General features: G+C 39.3%; 1 protein-coding gene and 1 long non-coding RNA gene across 2 annotated transcripts; one reads left to right on the top strand and one right to left on the bottom strand.

Moving 5' to 3' along the window:
- Positions 1 to 1,308: 1,308 nt before the first annotated feature.
- LOC118417144 lies at positions 1,309 to 5,728 on the bottom strand. Its single transcript, XR_004831321.1, has 3 exons — positions 3,592 to 5,728; positions 2,254 to 3,272; positions 1,309 to 1,934 (listed from the first exon to the last, which is right to left on the bottom strand). It is a non-coding gene; the product is annotated as an uncharacterized LOC118417144 (long non-coding RNA).
- Positions 5,729 to 6,106: 378 nt separating this feature from the next.
- Positions 6,107 to 12,643, top strand: LOC118417083. Its single transcript, XM_035822477.1, has 7 exons — positions 6,107 to 6,249; positions 6,554 to 6,741; positions 6,863 to 7,083; positions 7,246 to 7,364; positions 10,945 to 11,073; positions 11,312 to 11,502; positions 11,795 to 12,643. Exons 3-7 carry the CDS (start codon positions 6,923 to 6,925, stop codon positions 11,960 to 11,962), a joined length of 768 nt encoding a protein of 255 aa, XP_035678370.1. The 5' UTR covers positions 6,107 to 6,249; positions 6,554 to 6,741; positions 6,863 to 6,922; the 3' UTR covers positions 11,963 to 12,643.
- The last annotated feature ends 637 nt before the right edge of the window (positions 12,644 to 13,280 follow it).

Consider the following 13,280-nt stretch of genomic DNA (forward strand, 5'->3'; position numbering starts at 1 on the left):
GGATCAGGTTCAGGTTCCGACTTGAATCTGAAACTAATTGTTCTTGAATGGGTAATACTCAAAGCTATGGTCCATTTCGCAACAAAGAAATCTGTTCTAAAGGTGAAGTATTCTATTTTCATGTTAACAATTCCAACTTCCTCTGACCATTTTTGACTGTAAAAACGTGATAAGAATGACTATTTTGAAGATTTTCAACTATCGTACAACACAAATTTTGCTTACCTTGAATTTTCAGTCGCACTTACGTCGACCATCTTCAGGAGTGATGATTCAGCTACTCTAATCACGTAGCTTAGACACACGTGATTCGAGTAACGAATCATAGATGCCTGGCAGGCGGTATCGGCCCCCGTCTCTGTTGAGTGTCAGTCATTTTTTACCCATCTTGCTTATTTGTTTAAGCTCTTTCTCAGTCAGCTGAAGAGATGTCTTTCATAAAATTTACATTCTTTTGCCTAATTTTCCAAAGGAATGTTAAATATAAAAATATGTGCTATGTGCCTGTGTTCTGGCACATGTTGTAATTTGGTAATTAATGGAGTTACCACCTTCTTTCATTCTTTCTCTATCTCTCTATCTATATAAAATATATACTGCATACATTTTCTGCGCAGCCATCCCAACCCAACCAATGTGGATCGGAAATGAAAGCCAAAACGGCATCATGTGACTTCGTTTACAATACATTACTTTATCCACCAATGGAGTACATCTAGTACTACTCTCTTTCTCTATGTATGTTATATATTATTGCTTCTCTTTTTTTTTTATCCTGGACCCCTTACCTAGCCAGATCTTGTGAGTTCTTTTATATTACATTTTGAGATATGGCTTCTACAAGAGATTTTGTGGCATTCACAACACCAGTAGAGCGACTGGCACGGGCATGTCCAGTATCAGGGTGAAGTGCACGAAGTTGTACAACCGTTTCCCACTGGCTTTGAGGCTATATCGGGAGTCACAGATGACGTCAAAACATTTATTGGATGACGTAATCTAACTAAGTTGTCCTAAGTTGTGCAAAGTTACGTGACGTCATCTAACTTCGGAGAGCGGGCAGGGTAGGTCAACAAGTGTGCGAAGTTGTCCTAAGTTGTGCAAAGTGACGTGACGTCATCTAACTTTGGACAGTGGGCAGGGTAGGTCAACAAGTGTGCGAAGTTGTCCTAAGTTGTGCAAAGTTACGTGGCGTCATCTAACTTTGGACAGTGGGCAGGGTAGGTCAACAAGTGTGCGAAGTTGTCCTAAGTTGTGCAAAGTTACGTGACGTCATCTAACTTTGGACAGTGGGCAGGGTAGGTAAACAAGTGTGCGAAGTTGTCCTAAGTTAATTAATACATAGTAAAAACTTATATATGTGCAAATAAGATACACACTACTCACGCATATATATGAATAAAATATAGATGCACATTAATCAGCACAAAATCAATGTCCATGCATTGTAAAAAAATTCATTTCTTTCAAGTCTTTTATTTCTCCTCTTAACGTTCGTTTTAACAATGCACACAAAATAATTTAAGTTCACTCGTAATGTCATATTTCCCTTTTTTACGTCACTGCTAAATACAAGTACCTGAAAACATCTCCCCTATCTACTTATAAACTACATGTATTGCAGTCATCTTTCACTACTTTGTATCATAAGAAGTAGTAGTTGTTATTTTATTCCTTGTAATTTAACAATTAATTTAAGTACTTCCACCATTTAGTACATAAGTATGCCATTTTCTGCCTGCACGGCCACACCCCTTTTACATAGAAGGACTGTTTAAATTGATCTCCTTTTATTGGTTGTCAGAGCAAAGTCGTTGTCATCACCGGCATCATATAGTGGAGACAGCAGCGTTGAAGCGGTGCACAGCTTCCTTTTCTCTCCCCCGATCACATCGTTTGCCTCAATGGACTTATTCATGTCTTCTTCTGCTTCGCTGTGTTTTAATTAAAAAGAAATTGTCACTCACTAATGCCAACGTTAATTGTTGTCGTCGCTATTTATCGTTTCACGATTCATTTACAAGACACACTTAATCATCTCATCAATGCTATCTTTTCGAAGACAACGCTAACACTAAACAAAACAAAAGCAAATAATAAAATCAGGTAAACAACATTAAGTAGCTGGACATTTTAACTACTTTATATTAAGAACAGCGTATAATAAATAACCCTTATGGAAACAGATATCGACGCAAAAATGATCAACATCATCGCAATTCTGTATACATTAAAAATCAATTTTCCGCTTACCTATCGACGAGAGTGTCAGCAAACTCCTTGATGTTGACCCCATGCTGAGCCAAGGCCACTATTGCTGCAGTTTTGTCAGCGTCGGGCATTCCGAGAATGTTATTTTTTACGAAGTAGACTCTCAGAACAAAGATGAATTTAAAAGAAGAATCATCATTTTTGAGTACATAATAATAGTCGAATACTGAATTGTTCCTATGTGTTACATTTAACCGAAACATTTACTTACAATTAACCTCATAGACAAAAAGCTTCTATAAACTCTCTATTTAAAATTCTATATTCATTTAATTTAGAAGTGCAGATAAATTAGGAATATTCATGAAATAAGTAAGTAAATACAAATGATGTAAAATGAACGTAGACAATGATTCAATGACAAAGGTATGTAATGATAGCATGTTCGTTTGACCTAATTAACCTTCATTACCAAAACTGTTTGGTTTTTCCGTTTGTGTTATTTACATAGTTCAGAAGCGCAAAAAAAAAGATTACTGTTTAACTCCTCACCTGTCCTCCGCGGTGAGAAAGGGTCTTCACCTGTCCAAGATGTTGATCTTGCATTGCAAGCATGGTGTCAGCAACTTCCTTCTTCCCTCTGGTCTTGAAAACGCGTTTCGTCAGAAGATTTTTTACTGACAGGACTCGTCCTGGAACCAATAAAATGCTCCCCGATAGCGTCTGACCCCCGAAGTTGGTGGTTCGCCGAGACGTTGAAGCCGACCCAAGGTGTGGCACGTCAGTTGTAGAAGCGGGCTTGCTTGGCACGTCAGTTGCGGAGTTGTCGACTGTCCCGGCATCCTCATTATGTCTTCGGCCGTGCAGAAGGCCGGTTTGATGTATGCTATAAGTCACAACGGCCACCGCAGCAGAGACGATTCGTTCTGGGATTACCGTAGGAAGACTAAGCCCGGTTTCTAAAGAGCTGGAAACCTTGTCCGGCTTCTCAACGGCGTGAAACAAAAGCCAAAGCGCTGCGGTGACTCGCAGGATCTGTCCTTTCCCCTTACTGAATAGGGCTGGAAAAAAAAAACAAAGCACGCCAATTGTACAATTCCAGAAAGATAAAAAGAAGATAAGCACAAATAAAACGTAGCAAAGTTATTCCTGTTCAAACAATAATGTCCACAATCATTTTTAACAAAGTAGATGTCAGTTCTCGTGACATTTCAAACACCTGTTATAGAATACATGTTCTTAAACATGTTAACATTGCAACCAGCTAAATTAAAGCGTACAAAAGAATTCTGCATTGATCAAAATATGTGATCATTTCACTAATTCTGATGCATTCTTCTCAAATGTACTTTTACATGTGTATCAAAGAGCTGTCCTCACAACACATCAAGCTGTCCTCGAGCATCATCTTCCTGATATTCTCTTGGAAGGTGGCATATGTTCTCTCCAGGGCAGACTCTGGGCCTTCTTCCACCTCAAACATCGTCACATCGCCCTCCGCGCTATCCGCTGTCTTCTAATTATCCCGTTTGTGCTCGATGACAGCAAACAATGCACCAACTAATGAAAGACAACATTGTATATACATTCACATATCTAAAGATTCAGCCATTTATCCAGTAAATGGAGGTGCACATACTATATTCCAATGATAGTGAAATATTCTATTTAACAGGCTCAGAATTCAACAACAACAGTTTCTAAATAGACTGAGGTATTCTCAGAGAAACGTTTAAAACACCTGTAATGGAACTCCTGTTCCATGTTCGAACACCAGTTCTAAAACATGTTGACATTATTACCAGCTGCAATAAAACACTTAAACACATTTTGTACATAGATTGAAAATAGGCTGACAAATAACTACCTTGCTCCGTTTGATGAAGCCAATCAGCATTATAACCTAATACTAGTGCCTGTTTTTGCCTCCCTACCATTTTGTGTAAATACATATGGTGAAGTTCAAATAAAATAAAATAAAATAAAATACAAGAAGTCTACTGCAAAGACAAAAGACTCACCAAGGAGCATCCTAAACTCCTCATACACTTCCTTCCGCCCATCCTGCCCGGCATTGAGCTTCAGAGATTGGTACGTTCCCAGTACTGGCTTAGGTATAGCCAATAAGAATCGCGAAGACAGCCCTCGCTCAATGTTAGAGTGCTGGCTCATCACGCCATACATCACGTCGGGTTGACAGAAACCCAGCAGGTTTAGTGCAGTCCTGTCCATTTCAAAATTTGCGATCCCCATCACTATTCAAAGATAAAAAAAATAAAAGTAATTTGAAGTCAGGCCATTTAATTAAATGTATTTATATATTTTACGAACATCGTATTTAATGGTTAAGATTTGAAAAAGACAATTACATATTACAAACTTGATTCTTTTTCAAGTACAATAAAAAATTCATTTCAAAGCAGATATTCTGATCTCGTAAACCATTCAGCGCTTGACTATTCGACTCTGTCAAAGCGTTCTCAGGTATCAATATAACAAGAAAATTTGTGAAAAGTTGAAAATCACACATGTCGATAATGTTTAAATCAAATGAAAAGGAAAATATTTTAGACAGTAACGTCTTTGCAAAGAGAGACTGCAAGTAGCAGCAGACAGGGCGTCAGAAGTGGTGATGTACAACATGACCTACGGCACGTTGTTTGGGATGAAGTATGCCAAGATTTGCTCCAGAAAATGTCACTTTGTACAGCACTATGGCTATTACACAATTGACGGAAATAAGTTTTACGATGATGACTGGGCCGACATTGAGTATTTATTATCATCATGCAACACTGCCGTCCAAATCAAGATGTTACAGGATTTCGACGTAGAGCTTCTGATTGGAATCCTTAGCTACGATCAGAAGGCAGACATCTACAACTATGTACACAAGTACAACCAGTCAGGAAAAAACATCAGAGGAAAGGAACGCGGCGCCAGGAAAGAAGACAATGACAACAGGTATTTTTTTTATGAAAGATTATTACTCATGTGAATTTTGAATGTAACGTCTTGTACCCTTAAAAATATTTGATCAATACATTAACTTTAGTGATCAAAAGTTGTTTGTTCGCGAAGGAGTAGCCTTTTTTTCACGTTTAGTTATTGTTGTTTTATTAGTGTTCAAGCATTTGGTTCATACCTGTTGAATGAAACAAAATTAAGTTAATTTTTTGTCAAAAACAAAGTCTAAAAATTAGCCGGTTTCAAACTGTTAGACTGAAAAACGACACCGTTCGAAGAACGCATTCCGGTTTCGAATTACAAAAACACCTGAGTTAGTGACGTAAACGTCCGTTGGTGACGTCTAAGAAGATGAGAACCTTAGAAAAAAGGTTCTATAAATGACAGATGAAACATTTGAACGCAACACTGAGAAGTTGTAAACGTGCTGTGTAGTATATGCATCGCCAGAGTCATGCTAGGCGACATCTTCCTAGGAATACGCGTGTTGTCCGGCGTCTCTTATCTATCAAAAGTTTGATTCCTATTAGAGCGCCTAACGCGTCCCGAATAATTGACAGACAAGGACAACATTTTTATTTTATTTGAATGATTAGTACTTATGTAAATTTTGAATGTAACGTAGTGTAGCCTTAAAAATATCAGATTGATTCATTAACTATGTCCAGTATCATTGAATGAATCAAAGAAACAAAATTAAGTTGTTTTTTTCGTAAATAAATTTAAGTTCTATAAAACAAAATTTAGAAATCATGTTTTCTGTTTCCTCTCCTTCAAAGAGGCTGTCCTCAATATTTCAAAATGTATGGATAACTACATCACGTCACACTCCTTACGACTTAGATTTTTTTTAAGTTATAAAAAGATATAGCTGTCCTACTTTATAAGAATGGGATTTTAGTGTAACAGGTAAGATTGCGATTTCTATTTATTCACTAGTTCATAGGTGCACTTTTGCAGGATGCGACAGCTGTATTGTGTTGGACGGAAATGCCAAAAACCACCGGCAGGTGTGTAGTGTGAAGGACGCGTCGGTACAGTTCCCTTTACTTCCAGGGTCAGTGAAAACAGGTTTGTATGCGCTCAAAACTTGTAATACCTTTTGCTTTTCTAACCCCTTTTTTAGATTGTTTTCCATATACAAACCTAAGAAATCTAGCTCAATGATGATAACGCATGTGAAGGGTGTAGCAAGATTTGTTGCTGGCTTAGATTTATGACCCCTTTTCAATATGGCGGCAAGCAGATTGTCGGCCGCTAGGAGCGCGATTTAAGTCATGATAATTAAGCACGGTGGTGAGACAAAGAACACTTTCTTTGTTACATTTTTATGACACATTTACTTACAATAAGATTTCTTTATTATTTCTCTCAGGGTGTACAAATACACCAGCAAAGGGTTCGCGTTTCTGCGAAAAGTGCAGGGAATTCGCTTGTGATCCCAAAGGAAAGACAGAGGAGGCAGTTGCAGAGCTGAAAGTTGAAGCAAATCTCGCCGACGATCCGTATCTAATTGAAGAGATCTTAGACAAGAAAAGTTTTCGGACAACAACACTTTACAAGGTAATTAGCTGCTATTAAATGCATAGTTGTGTTCTCATTGATAGTACAATAACGCATTAACATCATTGATGTAAACAAAGCTAGTCATCACATATTTTATCCACCATTAAATGTACTGTAGGTCCGAAGATTTCAAGATAAAGAAGAGGTATGGGAAAGGGAAGACTGTGTTCCAAAGAGGATGATATCCAAGTTCGAAAGAGGCCTGCAGCGGCAGCTACAACCACGTGTTCTGGTGGATCACTCTTTTGGCGTTTTGACAAACCATGTACAACTATCAGAAGACACGGCGGATGACAATCCCAAAAGGCGCAAAGGAGGGTCGGATCTATTCCAAACTAGGTACGTTTATGAAGAGCGAGTTGACTGAAATCCTTGATTATACATTTTGAAACAGCAGCCACTAGCAAATATATTCAAATCATATCTTAATGCTTATTATAAACATATAAAACAACTATCCGTATTGCATGTGTTTTATTCTATCTTTTTTTTTCTCGTCAGTGGATTTGCTGTAGAGAAAGACGGGGATTTAACTGTCAAGGACGATGATGGAGAGAGAGGTATAAAATGCAACACGCAGAAGGACAAAAGTGGAGTTCGCCTGAATGCCATCTCTGCAGGTTAGTTAAGAAACAAGTGCTTTTAAAAAAAGCTGGCGTTTCGTCTACGTTTATGAGTGTGACCTGTCTTTTTCTTGAAGTAAAATCTGATAGAAAAAGTCACTCAAGGGCTGTTGCGTCTATAAGAAAAATTGTTATTTTGGAAAGGAGTACTGTTTAATAGCGGGTCTTGGCTTACAACTTTATTTTAAAATGTACAATAAGTTCATTATAAAATCTACCAATATACTCAGGTAGTCCTCATGAAGTCCTGTTCATAAGACAAAGGCCTTGCATATGTGAAATGAATACTAAAATAAATTAAAAAATGATATATAAAAATATAATATCAATAAATAAATAGAATATTTATATATTATCTTCAATATTTAAAAAGAAAAAAACACCCACTCTCGGTTTCGAACCAGGGAATTGTACCGAGTATGCAAATAAGACTGTACTATGGATGCAAACTATGGAAACTAATGGCAGAGAGTGAGTGAAACAAATATAGTCAACATACATTGTATATGTACAACTTGAATGTATTCAATATCATGTGAATCTTGAGAAACGTATGCTCTTGTAAGTCAGGAGTTGCAGTGACCATATATTAAAGTTACACATAAATTAATGGGACAAAGGACAGTGTGTGATTGTACATGTATGCTTTTATTTTGATCAAATTCTATGAAGTGAGAAACATGGCCTTCACATTGTCTAGAATGAAAAGGGGAACTTAGTTCTACGTTGCAGGGCAAAAATTGTGAAGTTGCGATACACATGATCTCATTTTCAGCACAACTATCATTGAGTAGTCCACAAATGATGTAAGTTAGAAATTGCTCAATACAATATGATTCTCTACTGTGTTGTATATATAACGTTAAAGACAGATATGGTTGATGTGAAAACGAGATATTTAAGTAAAATGTGAGGTAATGTGGTGACTAGAGTGTGTAATGTTGAGTGGGTGAGTGGGTACCGCATGCACGGGTGGGGTCCGGATACTGCGGTCAGCTGAGTGGGTACCGCATGCACGGGTGGGGCCCGGATACTGCGGTCAGCTGACCGCATGCACGGGTGGGGTCCGGATACTGCAGTCAGCTGAGTGGGTACCGCATGCACGGGTGGGGCCCGGATACTGCGGTCAGCTGACCGCATGCACGGGTGGGGTCCGGATACTGCGGTCAGCTGAGTGGGTACCGCATGCACGGGTGGGGTCCGAATACTGCGGTCAGCTGAGTTGGTACCGCATGCACGGGTGGGGTCCGGATACTGCGGTCAGCTGAGTGGGTACCGCATGCACGGGTGGGGTCCAGATACTGCGGTCAGCTGAATGGGTACCGCATGCACGGGTGGGGTCCGGATACTGCAGTCAGCTGAGTGGGTACCGCATGCACGGGTGGGGCCCGGATACTGCGGTCAGCTGACCGCATGCACGGGTGGGGTCCGGATACTGCAGTCAGCTGAGTGTGTACCGCATGCACGGGTGGGGCCCGGATACTGCGGTCAGCTGAGTGGGTACCGCATGCACGGGTGGATTTCGATGAACTGCAGTCAGCTGAGTGGGTACCGCATACACGGGTGGGGTCCGGATACTGCGGTCAGCTGAGTGGGTACCGCATGCACGGGTGGGGTCCGGATACTGCGGTCAGCTGAGTTGGTACCGCATGCACGGGTGGGGTCCGGATACTGCGGTCAGCTGAGTGGGTACCGCATGCACGGGTGGGGTCCAGATACTGCGGTCAGCTGAATGGGTACCGCATGCACGGGTGGGGTCCGGATACTGCGGTCAGCTGAGTGGGTACCGCATGCACGGCTGGGGTCCAGATACTTCGGTCAGCTGAGTGGGTAATACTAGCTACATCCAGCGCTCATATTCTTGATCTATGTACAGCCCTGAGGCTAAAAATAAACAAAAAATGAGAACTTAAGTTCACATACAATATGTCAACACAATTTGTATAAATTCCTCTACTATATTGGAATAAAAGGACATTAAAGAGTGCGGCCTCACTGACTGGACCCGCTGGACAGAGCCGCTTGGAGGCGCTGTGTGAGGACTGGCCGACTGCTGCCAACCCCTGCGTCAGGGAACCCCGCATACTGGATACTACTACAACTACAACTACTACAACAACTACTACTACTACTACATATACACATATATATTCAATATAACCAGCATAGCAGTATCACTTACAATTCCTTAAATATAAATAAATGCTTTCAGCAGTTCAGTAGTGGTTTGATAAATTACTGTACACATGGGGAAAAGAAGTCCCAACCTGTCTGAATGGATCTACTTTACTAAACTAAAGGAATAAAGGAATGATTCAGAAGGGATCTGGCAGAACTTAAGTGCATGAAGAAACAACAATACGCCCCCCTCCCCCAGTAATTTGTTACAAAACATTCAACAGGCTAAAGTAACATGACGCAAGTTTACTCCGTTTCGCCAATTATATACCCAGACTGAGAGCATTTGTACCGGCCCCCGGGCTTTAATACCCTCCGTTGGCCTCGACAAACTACCCCGCCCCACTTCGAACGTCTCTAGCCCGGCGAGCGGACCTTGTGGGCTAGCGGAGAGAGGGGCAGGGACCGCAGGGTAGATTGTCGGGCCAGCGGGAGGGTAGGCCCGGGGGCAAAGCTCGGAGCGCGGGTCGGTACAACTGCTCTAGATGCCGGGTTTATATGCACTGACTATGATAATCGGTAACTCGAACCAAGGAGGTTTAACCTCCTTGCACGAACGAGTTATTTTTGTAATACCACCGACGTCCAGGGTAGATAATTCTCGATCTACATTTACCTGAAGACACATACAGATGGACTAGTGTTACCTATACGCAACTATAAGGCATATAAGATTAAATATTTATTTCCTACCTCTGAGCGTTCGTTTCAAAATGGTGGACTAAACTGGAGTGAATGGCATTCTGTCTCCTTCTGTAGTGGTACACCAAACGCGAATAACCAATTAAAATAGCGCCAAATGAAATAGATAAGCTTAAAATCCCTTAATCTTATTGAATAGAAATAATAGCCTAAGATTAGATTACATTATGAAATATGTTAGAAATCTACCTATGAAAGTCTAATGTGTCTTCAGCTTTTTCCATCAGAAAAAGAACAGTTGTAGCAGTTGCATGCGGTTGCATGTGTATCCTGCAAATCGGGCTACCTGGCTTTTCTTGCTCCCTTGCCATATAAGGCAAAGCCTGAACATGAAATTTTGCAGGTCTTGCCATATAAGGCAATGGTTGAACAAACATAGAAGGTCTTCATGCTGTGCGACACAGTGTTGAACCAAACCAAACAGCATGCACTGACTGAAGGTAAAACCCATCACATTGCGTTTCGTCCCTGAAGGCAACAAAACGCAAAAAAGTCAATGTAGTTATGGCAAACGCTGCTAAACTTATAAAATGAGAAACCTTTCTATTGATACATTTGAAATTCAATATATATATAACTATACGCATGTAAAATGAAATATTTTTGCAAGAGTCAAATAAAGGTTTTTAATCGCATGTTTTAAAGATATCATTTTATGTCATTCCTTTCTGAATGTTCTCTAATTCACTCATTTCAGGTGTACTGGCATTCATTAAGCCATGTAACATTATTCTTGGACTCCACGAGCTATACTTGGCGGAGTCCAAGTCTCAGGTTTATGGCCATCTCCACAGTCTGTTGTCGAGATCAGAAATGGGAAAAACTGGTTAGTGCACAAATTTCATGCTATTCAAACATCCTTAAATCCCAGGTCTAATTTACAGTTTACCGTTAATGGTATTTTTCAAGATCAGATGAAGCTTGAAATTAGTTAGCAATATGATGTTTTAAGTATATATTTTTTTCTTTATAGCAAGTCTAAACAGTTAATCAGTCAAGCAAACATCATTATTGTAGTGTGATATAACATATTCTTTTTTTCATATAATCAATAACCATTTCAGAATACATCATCTACGATGACGCTTGCCATCTACGAAAATTTGCACGGAACCCGGCAAGGGCAGACGCAACAGAAACAACAAGACGTCTCGCCAACATGGAAATGCTGGTGGACCGAATGCACATGAGGGGGCATGTCGACCCATGGTGTAAGAAGCATTGTGGAACCTGGAGATTCGAGGACTTAGATTTGGTAAAGTAATTCTTTTATCTAAAGGCAGTAATTGTAGAAACAATAAACAAACTTATATAACGTTTTGTTTTTTCTATTTATTTCCATTTTCCTACTTTGCGCTGTGCCAAAAAAATTGTACAGTTTAAATTCTAATCTGTTACAAGTTTTAGTAACTATTGCATTGTAAATTTTTGTAAATCAAAAGAAAAGGTCATGATTTGACAAACATTAATAATCATTTTTTTTATTTCTTAGTTCATTGAGTAAAAAAACGATAAGCTATAATGTATTTGTCCTCTTTAATTCACAGGTCAACACAGAAGTATGCGAGCAAGTCTTCAGCTGGCTGTCAAGGTTTAACCGGATGACGAAGCACATGAACCAGCATCGTTTTATGTTTTTCTTACTTTATATTTCCCACTTACATAATGTACGTGAAGAACTGAAGCTCTCGAGTGCCGGACTGCTGGTAATTTAGAAAAATAACGATTCCAAATCAAAGTATTTTCTCTTGTTCTCTTATATTCTCTAGAATGTAATAGTGATGTCATAGCACGGTAAAGCATATTTGATTGTATTCTAAGAAGCCGAAGAAGTTGAAAAGAGGGTAAAAATGTTCAGAACGTGTATCAATTTTCTAAATCAAGTAATTCAAAGTAAACTCGGCATAAAAAGTTTATGATATTAACTTAAGTTGATCGTAATTCTGTTGTTTCTGCGTTAATTTCAATGTATGATATATCTATAGAAAGCTTATATGATTTTCTTTCCAGTTGTATGAAAATCATCACCATTGTTAACTAAAAAAAACGCACTAGGCCTGCTTACTTGATTGGGTCACGAAAAAAAAGTGCGAAAATTTCCCCGTTTCTGTTCTACACTGTATCGAGCCGGGTTGTTATTGCCGCAGGTTTGAATGATTCAATCAATCCATTTATCACGTATCTTTTGGTATACAGAACACTCAAGTTTATTTCTATCATACCTGAGTAGAGTATTTTTCTATTGTTAATTTATGAAACAGGCACCAGGCCTGCTTACGTACGTGCTTACGTAGTCACAAAAATAAAGTTCCGTAATTACGCTACTCAAGACAAACACTACATTCAACTCATTTCCTTACGTCGGTATTGACTTGTGAATGTTGACAAGTTAAATAAACAGGGCATGTCAATCAAAGTCATTGTTACTCTTTATTCAGGCAAACGATTTGAACCAATGTGTTTAACCGAGTGCTAGCCAAAAGCCATATGAAGGCTATTTTGTTCTAAGCAAAAAAAAGTTTAAAAAAATTATTTACTGAACATGCACGCTTACCATCTATGTAATTAAGAGGAATGATGAAAGCGTACTTTTTGAAACAACTGTTATCACCTTTGGTGGATTTGCGATGACAATTTCAAGACATTTTGGACGTCTTACCTTCTGCTTATATGTGGACGAATCTCATTTGCATAGAGATGACGAAATATAGTCATAAGCCAATCGGCCTTCTGATTTGGGGGAACACATGAGCAGCTTCAGCCAATCAAAAATCTGGGCGTCAAATTCAATATATTCCCTTCGTCGTATAGATCTACAGGGGGTACCTCAAATTGACAATGCATGGCAACGCCATTGACGGATGAGTTCCAAGGTGAGTTCTTGCTGAGTTTTTGCATTGTAATCACGGTATTTTACTCACGGTATCAGCTTCTTCAAACCATTAACTACACGACGCCAATTGCAAATTAATCCATGTAATAGTAGTACAACTAGTAAGTGAAATGAAGACTCACTCGCCCGATCAAGTAACA

The sequence above is a fragment of the Branchiostoma floridae genome, chromosome 6, assembly GCF_000003815.2.
Source record: "Branchiostoma floridae strain S238N-H82 chromosome 6, Bfl_VNyyK, whole genome shotgun sequence".
NCBI classification, from domain to species: Eukaryota; Metazoa; Chordata; class Leptocardii; order Amphioxiformes; family Branchiostomatidae; genus Branchiostoma; species Branchiostoma floridae.

Coding starts and splice junctions, on each gene's coding strand:
- LOC118417083 (XM_035822477.1), top strand. CDS start 6,923: ATGATATCCAAGTTCGAAAGAGGCCTGCAGCGGCAGCTACAACCACGT. Junction 7,084..7,245: donor TCGGATCTATTCCAAACTAG/GTACGTTTATGA, acceptor TTTTCTCGTCAG/TGGATTTGCTGTAGAGAAAG. Junction 7,365..10,944: donor CCTGAATGCCATCTCTGCAG/GTTAGTTAAGAA, acceptor CACTCATTTCAG/GTGTACTGGCATTCATTAAG.